Below are 18,388 nucleotides of genomic sequence, written 5' to 3'. Positions count from 1 at the left end.
AAGAAATTATTAGCTATGAGAGATGATTTCATCTTTAAAAATATCTTACCCTTGAATAATCTGTACGTATATTACCAGCTTTTAAACCTCTCTTACAATTTTTTATGTTTTCATCTTACACAGTTTCTTGGAATAATACATTCCATGTGTTTTCTATCTAACTATATCTTTTGGCTTATTTTTATTGTTCCCAAAACTGTGCTATTCATTTTATATTTACTTAGTACACATTTGTGAGAGTGAGAGCTTACTCTGTGCCAGTTTACTGTAATAGATGCTGAAGATTCAATGATATGTGTGTGATTTTATTGACCTTGAAAAACCTACAGCTCAATTTGGTAGTCAGACAATTAAAGAGGAAAATCCTGTGATGGAAGGAAGCACAGGATGCTGTGAGAGAATGTTAAAGGAGCATATAAGCTAGACAAGAGATTAGGAGAAAATTTCTAGAAATGTGACACACTAGTATAGAAAAGCAGTTAGGAACATGGACTCTGGAGCCAGAATGATTTTGGATTCTCAGTTCCTTGCTGTGTGACTTTGGGCAAGTTCTAAGCCTCACTTTTAAAATGGGGATAATAATGGTCCCTACTTCATAAAATTGTTATGATGCTAAAATGAGTTATTATATATAAAGTGCTTAGAAAAGTGCCTGGCACATCACAAAGTGTTTAGATGTTTTACCTCATTCTTCTCATCTTTTTTTTTTCGTTTTCATGGATACATAATTAGTACTCAGTAAACATTTGAATATAATTGAATGAGAGATGAAATTATAATTTTCTATTTTCTCAGAAGTCTTTAACCAACTCTACTAAAGGCACTTACTATAAAATTATTATTTTATGTCTTTATAGATCCATATTAACCACAAGTAATAAGCTGGTATGATCCAGAAAGTTTAAGCTCCTATAAAACTTAAAAAAACCAAAAAAACATTGAATTTGCTTATAGATGAGGGTGTGCTGTCCAGTTCATCATAGTTCTTACTAGTCCTTGGTATCTTATGCCCAGTCCTGTTGAGGTTCATGGCCTGGCACTTAGAAATATTTGAATTTGAGACCTCCATGCTAGACCCTGATGCTAGTTCCTTCAAGATAAAAACTGATCTCTTTTAAATCTCAAACATTTGATAGAATGGCTGTCAGTTATTGCCACTAAGTGATTATTTGTTGAGTAAATGAATGATGCCTCAATTTTGAGATTAAAAAGAAGTCTGGCACAAAGAACTCTGATTGTTCCCTGAGGGTGAGTTGACTTTATTTTGTAGAATTATGAGGGAATTTTGGTGAAAGTAAGACTGACCGCTACCAAAAATAATAAAGAACCCCTATTTCCCAGAGAAATTTTTTCTTAAGATTTTCTAACTTGTCACATGGGGCTCATCAGATCTGTTATGCTTAATTTTAATTGTAGCAATATGAGTTAATGACAGGGCCAGTAATAGTATTCCAGAAGCTATTTATATTTTGATTAGCTACCTTGAATGATACAGTTGTTGAATCATCATTGGTTAATAATGGAAATCAAATCATTGTTTTTAAATGTTTATTTATTTATTTTGAGAAAGAGAGAGGGAGAGAGAGAGAGGATGAATGTTCCAAGATTGTGGGGTTCCATCTCATGAACTGTGAGATCATGACCTGAACCGAAATGAAGATTTGGATGCTTAACCAACTAAGCCACTCAGGCACCCCACAAATCATTGTTTAAAAAAAAAATTTTTTTAATGCTTATTTGTCTTTGTGCCTCTCTCTCTCTCTCTCTCTCTCTCTCTCTCTCTCTCTCCCCATGTGAGTGGGGGAGGAGCAGAGACAAGGAGACAGACTCTGAAGCAGACTCTAGGCTCTGAGCTGTCAGTACAGAGCCCAACGTGGGGCTCGAACTCATGGACCATGAGATCATGGCCTGAACTGAAATTTGGACGCTCAACTGACTGAGCCACCCAGGCGCCCCAAATCATTGTTTTTAAAATGAGGTAATGATAGTGGCTTTTTGGTGAGCAGGAAGGATGAGTTTTGTAAAATGATTTTGTACTGATTAGAAGAATTATTTAGGGTTTTGAAGCATTGAATAGTCTTAGCCTAAACCAGAAATTAGACTTTAGAAATGAAAAAGAATGAAGAATAATATCTAGGTGGGTGGAAATTTCCATTTTGGGGGGATTGGTAAAATAAAGCCTTGAATTTTAGGGGAGTTATGAAAGCATATTTAATCAGCAGATATAAGCAACTGTATTTAGTATTCGCAGGCAGTCACTTGAGGCTGTGTGGCGATATTTGCTCAGATAATGTTTGATGTGAGTAGAACAGTCCAGAAGAGAAAAATGGAGATAGTTTATTCTTTTCTTGTTTAAGTATTCCCTTGGTGTATTTTTCTTTATTGTAATGAATTGATATTGCCAATTTGCATTCCCAATTACATTGCAGATTCATTTTCTTCTTCATTGTAGTCTTAAGCTATCATTTTACTTATTTGTAAAAGGTTCCTTTCTATGCTTTGTAACTTTGCAGTTTCTGTTTGGTTTCTAATGTTTCTAATTTCAAGCCCTTTTGCATTATCTTACTCTGCTTATGCATTTATAATGATTTGGTTTCCAATTACTTTCTGATTCATAGACACATAAAATGTCAATTCAGAGTCAATCACCTGGTATAACCTTTGTCATTTCCACCAATCTCTGGTCAATAGAAAGTTATATGCCTTCTCTAGGATGTTTCAGATGGTATTCAAGTGATAAGATTATGTTAATAGGTAAGCAAGTTAAAAATTTATAAGTAAGACTTTATGACACACTATAATGCTTCATTAATAATTATTCAGTATATTATGTCTGCTATTTTACCTGTTATCTAATTGTCTTCTAATTTGATCTGGTGGAAAATAAGATTGTAATTCTGTAAAACAATGTATCCTAGTTTAGGATAATTCACCACACATTTCACTTTAAAGCTTCTTCAGGGTTTTGCAGTTAAACTTTTATATTTTATTTAAAAAATTTTTTTACATTTTAAAAGTAAGATAGCTTTTTAAGAAATTTCTTAGAAGTGTTTTAGAAACAACTTGGGTAATTTAAATTGAACTATGTTTCTGCATAAGGATTGACAGGAAGTGGTTAATTACATCATTGCATTTAATGTTTTTACTAATAAATTAAAATTAAGGTATTGTTTAGGCATTTTGGCCTAGGCTTATATTATCACTGAGTCCCCAGTATCCTTAAAGCTAGCTAGGTTTCTAGCATTAGTAGGCAATCAGGAAATACCTGTCTAATGGACACTGACTGAAATTTTATTTTTATTGAGTTGTTATCCTCCAACAAATTATCTAGGAAAAACTTAGGTTAGCACTTCTTATATAAGAATAGCAGGGCAACTCATAAATAAGTTTTACTTAAAATATAGAAGAGGGAAAAACCAAAGTAGCTTAAAAGTATAGAACATTCTATCTTGGAATATAATACTGGAGACAAGAGAATACCAAAGTGAGCTTTTAAATTATCTGCTTATTTAAGTTATTAAAATAAAACCTGACTATTTTAACTGTGTATATGGAAAGTCTTTTTGACTCCTTGGTTAACAATTCCTTCCTTGGAGATTGCATCTGACTTAAATTCTCTCAGACTGCCCATTGCCCTTGTTGAATACATCTTCCCTAATGTTTGGTTTGATCTATTTATTACCCTGGGTTTTCCATTTCTTTGCAATTTTCATCTTAGTGACTTTCTTCTGATTTAGTCACTTTCACTTTGGCAGCTTCTCTCTGGCTACTGTTCCTACGTTGAAGTTTTAAACACAGACATACTGCTTTCTAACCACAACTTCCATCTCTAAAAGCTTGTGAGACACTTCATCAAGACATTTCATCAACTTCTCTGTCATCCAGTGAGCTGAGACTGTACCCTCTTCACCTTAGGGGTGCATGGTTCCCTTCACTGGACTTAAGATCTCAGTCTAGGTGGCTCTTTTCTTTTTTCAGAACTTCCTGAATTCTCTATGGAGTTCTTAGTTTCTTAAGGTAGAAGTTGATATCATTGATTTGTGACTTCTTTTCTAATTAGTCATCTAGTGCAATAAATTCCCTTAAGCACACTTTAGTCACATCCCTCAAATCTCAATTACTATATTTTCATCTTCATTCAGTTTGAAATACTTAAGTTTTCCTTTTGATTTCTTTTATTTATTGGTTATTTAGAAGCGTGTTATTAAGATTCCAAAAATTGGGAGGTTTTCCCAGATATCTTTTTCTTATATCTTGTTTAATTCATTGTGATTAGAGCACATACTTTGTATGACTTTGATTTATAAATTGCTGTATGTACTTGGAAAAAAGTGTTTTTTCCTGTTGTTGGGTAGAGTGTTCTATAAATGTCAGTGGTGTCAGGTTGTTTCAGTGTGGCTGTAGTGTTCTGTATTCTTACAGATTTTCTGTCTGATGTTCTCCTATTAAGTGTTGCTGGGTGACTTGGAGAGACCTCAGATCCTGGGACCTTGACCCAGCCAATCACAAAAGAGTCACAGAAGGTTCTTGGTCTTCTAACACAAATGAATTCAAGGACAGACAAGCAGCACAGGGCATGAGTAACACAAGCAAGAAAGTTTATTAAGTGAAAAGTAGAGATGAGAGTCCATGAGCTTGATTGAGAGAGAGTAAGAGAGCAAGCGCGAGGGAGTGGGAGTGAGAGCTCGTGAAAGAACGACCTTGAGAGCAAGAGCGGGTGCATGCATAAGCTGTATGCCCTGACAGTTGGGTTTCTTTTTCTTTTTGACATTTGTTAACTAGTAGAATACTTATTACTTGGGGTGGGGATTTCGTGCTGTTTCTTCCTTATTTGGTCAGGGATTTTTGGCCTTTGTCAGCCATCTTGAGGCTGGCTGGTTTGCTAAGGCTTCCTGTGGCTTTGTTTTGGAGTGCTTCCACAATAGGCTTCTGACTTTCCAGATAGCTGGCCTTGATTTCCTTATTGCTGGCCTCCAGGAATCCTGTCAGAACTTCACTAATTGCTTACTCTAAGTCTTTTTTTTTTTTTAATTAAAAAAAAATTTTTTTAAGCTTATTTATTTTTGAGAGAGAGACATAGAGCATGAGTGGGGGAGGAAGAGAGAGAGAGAGGGAGACACAGAATCCGAAGCAGGCTCCAGGATCTGACCTGTCAGCATAGAGCCCAATGTAGGGCTCGAACCCACAAACCACGAGCTCATGACCTGGGCCGAAGTTGGATGCTTAACCGACTGAGCCACCCAGGTGCCATGACATAAGTCTTTTCAAAACATCTTCACCTCTACTTTTTTCTGCTTGTTGAATCATTTACGCAGAGAAGAGTATTAAATTCTCCATTTGTAATTGAGATTTTTGCCTTATTTTTATTAACTGCTCTGTCAGTTAAAAAAAATGCATTTTGAGGTTTTTTTTTTTTTGAGGTGCATATACATTTAAGATTGTTATAGGTCCTTTTTATCTCTAGTGATATTTCTTGTTCTTAAGTCTTTGTCCAATATTAATATAGGCTAGCCACTTTTTTTTTCATTAGTGTTAGGATTTAATATCTTTTCTGTCCTTATGCATTTATCTTTCTGCCTCTCCATCCAAACAGCTTTATTGAGGTATAATTGAGCTATAACATCGTGTAAATTTAATCTGTCTTACTTTTAATTTAATTGAATCTTTATATACAAAATGGGTTTATTCTGGACAGCATATAGTTGGTTCTTGATTTTTTTTTTTCCAGTCTGACAGTCTCTGTCAAATGGGGTGCTTGTACCATTTAAATTTAATTATTACCATTACCATGGGGTGCTTGTACCATTTAAAATTAACTAATACTGTGGCTTGTTTTGGATCCACCCCCTTACTACTTGGTTTCAGTTTGCCCATGTGTTCTCATTTCCTTTTTTTCCCTCTTGCCATCATTTGGATTACTTGATGTTTTGATTTCATTATAGCACCACTTTAGGCTTATTAGGTATAAATCTTGGTTTTATATTTTAGGAGTTGTTCTAAGGTTTATAGTATATCCCTTTAATCGTTCACTGTTGACCTTTAAATAATATTATATCACTTTATAGTTAGGGTAAGACCCATACAACAATATCATTCTATTTCCTATCATATATTTTGCTTCTAAATATGTTATAAACCACACAATATTTTAATATTTTTGCTTTAGTTATCTTTTAATGAAGTGAAGAACAAATATTTTATATTTATTCTAGTTTTCAAACATTTCTTTTTCTTTTTTTCCTTTTTTTTTTCACCAGTCATCTTTTATTTGGTGTTAATTCTTAATTAGGATGTGATTCATCCTAATTAAAGGATTCAAAGGTGCCAGGCAAAGGTCATAGTCAGGAATGTGAATGTGCCTCCATACCGGGCCCTCTTCGGTGGTGCTTGCATAGCGGCTCATGTGTGTGTTCCGTGTAATGACATAGTTGAAAAGCACATAAGCTGCCAGCACATAGAAATGCCAGTGATGCTTCCTTTCTTCACATTGACATACTTGTTGTAATACTGGTAATAACCTCTCTGCAATGCTCTGGCAATGCCCTTATGGTGAAATCCCACATCAGTATCCAGATTGACTGTTCTCCTCGTTTGACGTCCATGAGCTTCTTCTTCATTGGTATGGAGAATGCCATCTTAGAGTCCTGGGTGTCTGTTATATCTAGTTGTCAGCCATTTCTGACAACTCTCCCTATTTTTTGTTTAGATACAGGTTTTATTGTTGTTGTTTAGATCTTATTTCTTCTGCCAGAAAACTTTCTTTTAAAATCTTTTGTGTTTTGGCCTGGTGGAAATTCATCTTATCAAATTTTGTCTGTCTGAAAAAATTTTTTATTGTGCTTTCATTTTTTAAAGATTTTCATTTGCTAAAGAGTTTTGGGTTTACAGTTTTCTGTTAGTACTTTTAAACTGGTGTTCTATTATCTTCTGGCTTATATAATTCATGACAAAGAGTCTACCGTCATTCCTATTTTTGTACCTTTGCATGTAAGGTTTTTTTCCTTCTTGCTGGAGTTTGTACATACTTTTTTCTTACATCCTTGTTCTCTAGGCTTCCACTGGGGTGTGTGTTATGTGTGCATGCTCATATGTGTGTTTAATTTTGCCATAATCTGAGGCATTTTTTCCTCCTAGTTGTTTTGTGTTTCCTTACCACTTTTTTTTTTTTTTCAACGTTTTTTATTTATTTTTGGGACAGAGAGAGACAGAGCATGAACGGGGGAGGGGCAGAGAGAGAGGGAGACACAGAATCGGAAACAGGCTCCAGGCTCTGAGCCATCAGCCCAGAGCCCGACGCGGGGCTCGAACTCAGGGACCGCGAGATCGTGACCTGGCTGAAGTCGGACGCTTAACCGACTGCGCCACCCAGGCGCCCCACCACTTTTCTTTTTTAAAATCACATTCCAGTTGTACAGATGTTCTGACTTTTTAATCTCGCAGGTCTTTGATTCTCAGTTGTTCCCCCCACCCCTGCCACTTTTTTTGTATTTCAGTTGGAAGAAGTGCTACACTTTTCTTCTTCAAGATTGTTTCTTCTTTAGTGATTCTTTCCTTTGTTGTGCTCAGTCTGTCGATAATCCCATTGATTAGCATTCTTTTTTTCTCTGATACTGTTTTTTATATCTTTCATTTCCATTTGTCTCATTTTTATAGTTTTCATCTCTTTGTGTTGTAATTCCACATTTGTCCATACATATTTTCCACCTTTTCCTTTAAAATACTAAGGTTTGGGGCACCTGGGTGGCTCAGCCAGTTAAGGGTCTGAGTTCGCTCAGGTCATGATCTCACGGCTTGTGGGTTTGAGTCCCGTGTCGGGCTCTGTGCTGACAGGTTGGATCCTGGAGCCTGCTTCGGATTCTGTGTCTCCCTCTCTCTCTGCCCCTCCCTCACTCACACTCTGTGTGTGTGTGTGTGTGTGTGTGTGTGTGTGTGTGTGTCTCAAAAATAAATACAAATTAAAAAAATATTAAGATTATTTTGTTTATTAATTTTATTTTTTAATTATGTATTTATTTTTAAATTAAAATTTACACCCAAGTTAGTTAGCATATAGTGCAACAATGATTTCAGGAGTATATTGCTTAATGCCCCTTACCCATTTAGCCCATCCCCCCTCCCACAACCCCTCCATCAACCCTTTGTTTGTTCTCCATATTTAAGAGTCTGTTATGTTTTGTCCCCCTCCTTGTTTTTATATTATTTTTACTTCCCTTCCCTTACTTCATCTGTTTTGTATCTTAAAGTCATCATATGAGTGAAGTCATATGATATTTGTCTTTCTCTGACTAATTTCATCCATGTAGTTGTAAATGGCAAGATTTCATTCTTTTTGATTGCTGAGTAATAAATACTCCATTGTGTGTGTGTGTGTGTGTGTGTGTGTGTGTGTGTGTATACCACATCTTCTTTATCCATTCATCTGTCAATGGACATTTGGGCTATTAAGGTTATTTTAAAGTCTTGGGGCGCCTGGGTGGCTTGGTCGGTTAAGTGTCCGACTTCGGCTCAGGTCATGATCTCACGGTCCGTGAGTTCGAGCCCCGCGTTGGGCTCTGAGCTGACAGCTCAGAGCCTGGAGCCTGTTTCGGATTCTGTGTCTCCCTCTCTCTCTGCTCCTCCCCTGTTCATGCTCTGTCTCTCTCTGTCTCAAAAATAAATAAACATTAAAAAAAATTTAAAAAAAAAGGTTATTTTAAAGTCTTTGATAATTCTAAAACATGAGACATCTCTGAGTCTTATTCTGTTGGCTGTCTTGTCTACTGAATGTAGATCATTTTTTTTTCTTGCTTTGTGTATGTGTGATATATTTTTTATTGGTTGATACATACATATATATATATATATTTTTTTTTTTTGTTGTTTGTTTGTTTTCCTGTTTGAACAGTAGAGACTGATGTAAATGTATTTGTGCTTAGTAATGGGTATATCTCTTTTTTCAGTTTGTTACTAGGTCTCATTTGAAGGGGGGTGGTTAGTGGTTGAATCAATCTGTTCTCTATTTCAGGTGGGTTTGTGTTGCTATATAGGTATCTTTGATGCCCCAAAGACCCCACATTCCTTCAGCACATGACTGCTGTTAATGAGCTTATTGAGAGTGTGGAGCATAAAAGAGTTTCTGCCAAAAGTGGAATCAATACAAAATTGAATTCTCCCAAAGGTGAATCAGTTTATATCTCATCTCCCCTTGGAAGAGCTTGGGATTCAGTTCATTCTGTTGCCTTGAGACCTCAGCTCTCTATAGCCTTAACCAAAGTTAAGAATTTATAGATTATCTGCTTTTTATAATTGTCAGATTAGAAGCATCATTCTCTTGACACTTGTTATAGTAAGTGAAAGTGGAACTTTCCCTTAAACCAGCCTTTTAAAGATAACTTCAATTAATTAGTTTTTGAGAGAGAGAGAGAGAGAGAAAGAAGACACACGCATGCAGGGTAGGGGCAGAGAGAAAGAGGGACAGAGGATCCAAAGCAGATTGGAAGCAGATCCAAAGTAGGCTCTATACTGACAGCAGAGAGCCCGATGCAGGGCTCGAGCTCACAAACCCCCAGATCATGACCTGAGCCAAAGTTGGATGCTTAACCCAGGTGCCCTAAGATAACTTTAAAGGAGCTAAACACTTTAAGATTATGAATATAGACCTATAGAATGAATGAAGGGAGAAAAAATTTACTAATGTTATTCAGTTGGTACTTTTAACTTGGGATAATATCTGTTGTGACAGTCGCATGTGTAATTTGAAGTATGCTATAACTTAGAGATGGGAGTGAAAATAATGGAAATATGTTAAATGACTTAAATATTGGCTGTAATCATGAAGGCAGTGATATATAGAAGATGCCCATAACAAGTTAGGATAAATTTTCTTTCAAGAATTGTGAATGGGCAAAAAGAGTATTTTTAATTTAACATATTTTATGTATATGATTTCAAATATTAACAAGTAAATCCATTAATGATAAGTTATATAACAAAATTTTTAGATTTCATGTCTATTCCTAAGAAAGTCTTTTTTTCAAGCATTTAACCTCCCTTTGTATGTACCTTTTTCATACAGTACATGGTACAATACATGTAAAGTCTGTTGGGTTTTTTTAATGTTTATTTTTGAGAGAGAGAGAGAGAGAGAGAGAGAGACAGAGCATGAGTGGGGGAGGGGCGCGCGCGCGCGCACACACACACACACACACACACACACACACAGAATCCAAAGCAGGCTTCAGTCTCTCAAACTCATGAACTGTGAGATCATGACCTGAGTGGAAGTCAGATACTTAACCGACTGAGCCACTCAGACCCCCTCAGATGTTGCAAATATCTTTGGAACATTTATTTCAGAGGCAAAGAAGTCTTTCTTTGGTTATTTTCTTATTTTTAATTGCAGTCTATTCTGAGTGATTTTACTTTTTTAGCTGTTTGACTTGAAGCTGCTAGTTACCTAATCTCCAATAGCCTCAGTTTCCTTTTGAGGCAAGTTAAGTAATAATACAAAGCTCAGAAATACATGTCTTGTGAGGAATTATGTAATTTGAATGATATATGTTAAGAAGCAAGCACAACACCACTTTATTATTGGTCTTTAATACATGATAGGTGCTACTGTAAATGTTGATGTGTTAAGTATACAAAGTTAAATATAGAAAGTCTGTAGTGATCAACAAGGAGTAAAACAAGAGTAAAAACAAGGAGTGTTTCTTGTTTTGACCAAAGAGGTTTCTGATTCACAAAAAGTTAGAGTAAAATAAAAAAATGAAGTTACTTTCATTTCTCAACAGGTAGCATCATATTATTTAGAGTCTTGCCACCTCTATGTTACTTTATACATACTTTATATACAGGAACGATCCATTATATGAATTTGAGATTTAAAAAAAAATTTTTTTTTTTTCTTTAAATTTTTTTTTTTTTTCAACGTTTATTTATTTTTGGGACAGAGAGAGACAGAGCATGAACGGGGGAGGGGCAGAGAGAGAGGGAGGCACAGAATCGGAAACAGGCTCCAGGCTCTGAGCCATCAGCCCAGAGCCTGACGCGGGGCTCGAACTCACGGACCGCGAGATCGTGACCTGGCTGAAGTCGGACGCTTAACCGACTGCGCCACTCAGGCGCCCCCCAAAAAAATTTTTTTTTAATGTTCATTTACTTTGAGAGACAGAGTGCAAGTGGGGGAGGGGCAGAGAGGGAGACATGGAGATTTTTGATTTAAGAATGGAAGAGCTATGTTTACTTGCTATAAATGATGTTTCTACAATTAAAGGAGGACAAATTCTTTTAACCTTTGAAAAGATTGTGTGTGGGGGGGCACCTGAGTGGCTCAGTTGGTTGAGTGTCTGACTCTTGGTTTTGGTTCAGGTCATGATCTCATGGTTTGTGAGTTCAAGCCCCGCGTCAGGCTCTGCACTGACAGTGCAGATCCTTTCTGGGATTCTTTCTCTCTTCCTCTCTCTCTGCCCCTCCCCTGCTCATTCTTTCTCTCTCAAATAAAACTTAAAAAAATGTTTTTTAGAGGTACCTGGCTGGCTTAGTTGGTAGAACATGGACTCTTGATATCATGGTCATGAGTTTGAGACCCTCCTTAACTTAAAATTTAAAAAAAAAAGCCAAGAATTTTTTTTTCTTTTTTTTTAAAAATGTGATAGTGGCATTTGGTTTTCATTGTGTTATTCCTCGGCAGAATTTGGGCTATGAATGTCTATGAATGTAGGAGGTTACGTTTTCTTACATAATTGGGTGCAGGAAATATTAAGGTTATACTTTTCTCCCTTGCTTGAAATTTTATCCATCATAGCTCATGGATTTTTAAAAACAGATGAAATAGAACATGAAGGTATTAATATATATACTTCTCAATATGAGTACAAGTTCCAAAAAATTTTTCCTCTAGGGTAAATATATCACATACATGAAATAAAGGCTTTAACATTGCTTTCCAAATTCCCAGCAAGAATGTAAGCTATTTTGACTCTTTGATGCTTAGAGTTTATTTTTTTTTCTCTTAAAAGGAATTTATAAGAAATAGGTATTTTTAATCCACATGGAATTTTTACTTTGGCAAATTTCTTCCTCAGTTGGCTAGGTCATTTAAACCTATGAGTGCATTGGAGACAAATGTATGAATGCCAGAACTATCCTGAAATTTCTGCCCATTTGGCCAGACCCTTGATAATATGGCTCTAAGATTCCCAATTTGCCAGCTCCCCACTTAAGAATTCTGTGTTGTGATAAGAGGAAGAGAAGAAACAAAAGAAATAAAGAAAATTTCAAGAGCATTACAGTTTTTTTTAAAGAAAAATTGTCTTAAGATATACATAAAATTTACCTTTTTAACCATCATTAAACAATGGTTCAGCAGCACTAAGGACATTCACATTGTTGTACAGCCATCACCATTATCCATCTTCAGATTTTTTTCATCTTTCTGCATGGAACTTTGTACCTGTTAAACGCTAACTCCTTATCCTCCCCGCCCCCCCAGCTCCCTCATTTCTGTCCCTATGAATTTGACTAAGGAGCATTATAGTTTTAAATGAATTTAGATGTTGGAAGCCAAATTGGTCTTAAACTAGTTAGATACTAGGATTACTCTTATTTTTCTTGGCTGAACTGCCCTCAGTTTAGAGAAGTTACAGATTCTGAAGAATGAAATGACAGAGAAGATGAAGCCACACTTGGGGAAGAGACTCAGATTTTGTTGCATGTGAAATAAACTTGAAATTTTGGTTGTTGCTTTTGGAATACAAATTTCCCTGTAGATGTAGTGGTTTCCAGAGGATATGATTGTGGTTAAAGAGATGTATCACCCACAGGATATCTAAAATTTTGGATACAGTGTAGTTGAATTCCAGACCTATCCTGACTGCACTCTAAGTTCGTCAGACTATGGCTCTGTGAAAGTGCATCTGTTCTCTGAAATACAGAAATCAATGTTTTGGGCTTCCATCAGTGATACACATCTTCTTTTCTTCAGTGTAATAAAAAGCATTTAAAAAGTAAAAAGAAGCATTTAAACAGAAAACAAGCATTTAATAATAAATAATAATAAAAAGCATTTAAAAGGTAAACAGAAGCATTTAAAACTACATGCTCAGATATTATTGGATAGCTTTGGGCCTATACCTACTCTTTAGTAGATAAGGACACTGAAAAAACTGTCATTTGTATTTTATACTGTGTATCCCTTGTAATGCATTTCTCTGCTTGAAAAAATATATTAAAAAAGACAACAAAAAGGACAAAAAAGAAAAAAATTAAAAATCCTCTGCTCATGCATGTGAGGAAGACACAAATACTATATTTTTGGACTGCAATCCCATGTCTGAGCTCACTAATGGTTACAGATTCTCAGGGGATGTGTCTCCTGCCCCCAGCCTCTATCTATCCCCTCACAAGTTTCTCTGCTGTTTCCTTTTTTTGTGTATGTTTTATACTTTATTCCCTGTATTTATTACTTCTCAATTTTTTATTTCACTTTGCTTTTGGCTTCTGTCTTCCTTCCTTTTGTGCTGGCTCAAATATATATTTTTAAAAATATTTTCTCTGTTATTTTGACTATTTAAGATATTTAGCCTGACATGAATGACAATCTTCGTACATTAAGAATATCTTGCAAACGTTAACTAACTTAGGTCTCTCTGGATCACCTATCTCCCCCTTTTTGTATTTCAGTTCCTTTTTTTTTTTTTTAAGTTTGTTTGTTTGTTTGTTTGTTTATTTAGAGAGGTTGGGGGAGGGAATGAGCTAGGGAGGGTAAGAGAGAGAGGAGAGAGAGAATCCCAAGCAGGCTCCACACTCAGCATGGAATCCAATGTGGGACTCAATCTCATGACTGTGAGATCATGACCTGAGCCAAAATCAAGAGTCAGATGTTTAATCGACTGAGCCCTTTCCTTGTATTTCAGTTCTTAAAGCATATATATTGTTTTTATAAAGCTTATAAAAAATCAAAATACTCTTTAAGTGATTATTTTTAAAAATATGTGTATTTATTTTATAGCTACTTGAAGGAAATTTTGCCAAAGAAGTCAGCCATGAAATGGATGGACTTATCTTTCAGCCTATTGGAGTAAGTTCATTTGTGTGTGTATAGCAATGTGTGTGTGTTTGTGCGTGTGCATGTGCGTGAGCACTTGTAGTATGTAGTATGTATGTAAATATGTGTCTATACATGCTTGTATATATAAAGTACATTTTCCTGAGGTATATTTACTTAGGATTAATAACTGCTTTTCCTTAAAACAAGTTATTATAAAATATTTCTACTAAATATATGTAATGGTCAAATGAACAATTGTTTGCTCTTCACTCAGCTTAAGAAGTAAATATTATTAATCCTTATTTTTCAAGGAAGTTAGTTCTTGCAAAATGAATGTTAATTATTTCTGTACTAGAAATCTACCAGTAATATTACATAAACGCTTATTTCTTTCTGTAGCCCAATCTACCTTTAAATATTAATATTTCTAAATTTGTCATGGATGGATGAGTAAAATTCAAATAATTTTTAATACTTAAAATACAATTCTTTGAATATTATATGTCAAATTTCTGAAACTCACTGAAGAACTTTGAATGATCAAGTCATATTTTGGAATAAGCTATATTTTACTCTATAGTATGGTTTCTCAACTTTAGCACCAGTGACCTTTTTTTTGCCAGATAATTCTTTTCTGTGGAGGAGTGTCCTGTGTGTTGTAGGGTGTTTAGCAGGATCCTTGGTCTGTATTTACTAGTGCCAGGATTACTTCTTCCCCTAATCCATCTCTTCAGTTTGTGACAACCAAAAATATATGCAATCACTGCCTACTTTCCCCCAGAGAGCAAAATTACCTCCTATGACAACTTGTGCTCTCTCTAGGGCACTCTTTGTCAAAATGTAGCCCGTGGACAAGGAATATTAGCCTGACCCAGAAAGTTGTTATAAAAGCAGCTCACCTTGGACCTACTGATCAGAAACCCTGGGATGGAGCCTAGCAATTTGTGCTTTAATAAGCTCTCCATGTGACTCTAACTCACGTTCATGTTTGGTAGAGTTGTATTTCATGTGCTATACCTCATCACGTGCTGCAGTTTGTCTCATAAGCTCCATTGGTCCGTCAGTAACTCTATCCTTAGAAATTAGGGCACGGGCGTAGCTGAGAAGTTGTTTTGAGAGACCTCAACCTGGATGCCTGTGGAAAAGGGAAAGAAACTAATATTTTTGAAAACTGTGTATTAAACACACTATATTATATATAAGTTACATAAATACTAGAACTTTAATATGTAGGCTTAAATATAATGTAGATATGTGATTGTCTTCTGTCTTCCTTCCAGTCCCCTTTGCCAAACAGGTGGAGGGAAACTCTTTTGTGGTTGAGGGAAGAGGTGATGAAGGAAAGTTAGAGGCTGGGGATAGAAATTGTAGAAAATGCTGTCTTAGGAAGATGGAAGTTACTAGATCTTTGAGTTCTAGTATTTTCCAGGCTTAATCTCCCTAGATTGAAATAAAGTCTAAAGATAACAGTAATTACAGTAAATTTTATTGTGTTAAACTCATCGGTTCATACTTACGTGTATGTGAGATTTTGGTAAATGTAAGAGAAATGATCTGACATGGAAGTCAGTCTCTGGGATGTCTAGGAAAGTCAGCCAATGTATTAGTCTGTTTCCATCCTAGTAACCACACTTGTCATTATAATGACTTTGTAATTGATATCTGGTAAGTCAAGTCTCTCTTTGCCAGGATTTTCTTAAATATGTGAGGACATTTGGTTTAACATATAAATTTCAGAAATAGTTTCTCTGGTTACCCAGAAATTCTTGTTCAGTTGGAATTAGGAGTTCAGTTGGAATTGCTTTGAATTTAGTTTGGAGAAAATTGATGTTTTTACAGTGTTAAATCATCTCAATGAATAAGGTTTAGCTGTTTTCGGGTCTTTTTCTGTTCTCTAATTGAGTTTGAGTTTTTAATTGTTGTCTAATTTCTATATATTTATTTTCCATTTTCACAGTAAATGGTGTCTTTGTTGGTACTTCTGATGTACTGCCACATTGATTGATTTATTTTGTTGATTCAGGAATCTTGCTGAATAGTCTTAGTTCTAATAATTGTCTAATTTTACCAATTGGCCAGGACCTCTAGTACTGGCTGAAACATACACTTTATTGGGGGGAGGAGGGGGAGACATTCATACCTTATTCTCAACTTCAAAGGGAATGTGGCTAAATTTTCTCTCTTAAGTGTGTTTTTGGTAGATTTCAGTTAGATAACTTTTATCATGCCAAGAAATTTTTGTTTCTGTTCATACAAAGTTTTTTTTTCCCCCCCAATCATAAATAGATTTTGGGAGTTAACAAATGCTTTCTCGGTATCTCTTGATTGAGATTGCCATGTTGTTTTCCTTTTTATAACATTAATGTAGTAAGTTACAATGATTTTCTCATGTTGACCTGTCCTTACATTCTGACATAAATGCTGCTCAATCATGATATATGTAATTTAGATCTGGGTGTAATAGTTTTTTGAGGATTTATGCCTCCTTATTACTTACAGTTTTTTCCTTTTTTTTTTTTTTTGTACATTCAAAATATAGATGGTAATATTATGGAAAAATATAAGTTTCAAGTAACACATAATAATACATGCCCATGGTTTTAAAAGTAAAATATCTTGGCTTGTACTGAAAAATAGCGCTGTCTCTTCTACTTTCCCCACACTCAAAGTACCACTCCTTGGAGGGGATTATTTTCTGTTGTTTTAGCTGTGTTTTTTTTCTTTTCCCTCCCTATTTCTACAAAATCTGTTTATGCTGCTCTTCCTTGGTTTTCTGTTTTATACATGATCTGCCTACTCTCTGCTGTTGAAGAACAGGATTGAGCTCTTTCACTCCTCCAACATCACCCCTTCTCCTTCTGTCATCCCATTATAATTATATCACATTTTGGGTCAAATGAATATTCAGTATTTGTATTTCTGTTGTAACATAAATATTGTTCACATCTGAGTCAAGTTGTATAATATTTTATTTTCATAGAAAACTTTTTTTGCCTAGAGTTAGGAAGTGCCTTGTATTTTCATTTGTTATGATTATCACTGCTTCTTTCCTTAAATTCTTTAAAAGAACTTTTTGTTAAGTTTTATTTATTTATTTTGAGAAAGAGAGGGGGAGAGGGAGAGAGAGAGAATCCCAAGCAGGCTCCGTGCTGTCAGAGTGGAACCTGACTGGGGCTCAGTCTCACAAAGTGTGAGATCATGACCTGAGCCAAAATCAGAGTTAGACGCTTAACTGACTGAGCCACCCAGGTGCCCCTGAAGAGACTTTTTTCCATTAGATATTCCTTTCCTGCTTTGTCGAAGATTAGTTGACCATATAGTTGTGTGTCCATTTCTGGGTTTTCTATTTTGTTCCACTGATCTATGTGTCTGTTTTTATGGCAGTACCATACTGTCCTAATCCCTATAGTTTAGTAATATGACTTGCAGTCTGGAGTTGTGATACCTCCAGCTTTACTTTCCTTTTTCAAGAATGCTTTGGTTATTTGGGGTCTTTTGTAGTTCCATACAAATTTTTGGATCGTTTGTTCTACCTCTGTAAATAGTGTTGGTGCTATTTTGATAGGGATTGAATTAAATGTGTAGCTTGCTGGGGCACCTGGGTGACTCAGCTGGTTGAGCATCTGGCTTTGGCTCAGGTTGTGATCTCGCAGGACAAGGGTTCGAGCCCCGCATCAGGCTTGCTGCTTTCAGCACTGAGCCTGCTTTGGATCCTCTGCCCTCCCCCACCTTTCTGCCCCTGCCCCACTTGTGTGCTCTTTCTCTCTCTTAAAAATAACATTTTAAAAAATGTGTAGATTGCTTTGGGTATAGGCATTTTAACAGTATTTGTTCTTCCAACCCTTGAGCATAGAATGTTTTTCCATTTTTTGTGTATGTCTTCTTCAGTTTCTTTTATAAGTGTTGTATAGTTTTCAGAGTACAGATCTTCTACCTCTTTGGCTGGGTTTATTCCTATCTTATGGGTTTTGGTGCAGTTGTAAATCAATGTGATATGCCACGTCAATAAAAGAAAGGATAAGAACCACGTGATCCTCTAAACAGATTCAGAAAAAGCATTTGACAAAATACAACATCCATTCACGATATAGACCCTCAACAAAGTTGGGACAGAGAGAACATTCCTCAAAATAATAAAGGCCATATGAAAAGCTCACAGCAAATAACATCCTCAGTGGGGAAAACCTGAGAGCTTTTCCTCTGTGGTCAGGAACAGGGCAGAGACTGGAAGTCCTAGTCTCAGCAATCAGACCAAAAAGAAGTATAGGCAGACTAGTTAAAAATTTATAGCTATTTTATTTTTCTTGTTATACATGCATATGTATAATCTATTTTATGCTGTGTCTTTTTTTCTTTTAT

The 18,388-nt window shown here is 35.7% G+C and overlaps 1 protein-coding gene across 1 annotated transcript in view; it reads left to right on the top strand.

Moving 5' to 3' along the window:
- Positions 1-18,388, top strand: part of RNGTT (RNA guanylyltransferase and 5'-phosphatase) — a 313,848-nt gene that overhangs the window by 141,005 nt on the left and 154,455 nt on the right. The window contains exon 12 of the mRNA XM_030315956.2: positions 13,991-14,059. Within this exon, the coding sequence (XP_030171816.1) occupies positions 13,991-14,059 (69 nt within the window). The remainder of the gene's footprint in view (positions 1-13,990; positions 14,060-18,388) is intronic.

The sequence above is a fragment of the Lynx canadensis genome, chromosome B2 (genome assembly GCF_007474595.2).
Source record: "Lynx canadensis isolate LIC74 chromosome B2, mLynCan4.pri.v2, whole genome shotgun sequence".
NCBI classification, from domain to species: domain Eukaryota; kingdom Metazoa; phylum Chordata; class Mammalia; order Carnivora; family Felidae; genus Lynx; species Lynx canadensis.
Note: the sequence above shows the minus strand (reverse complement) of the source record. Positions and strands in the feature narration are given on the sequence as shown.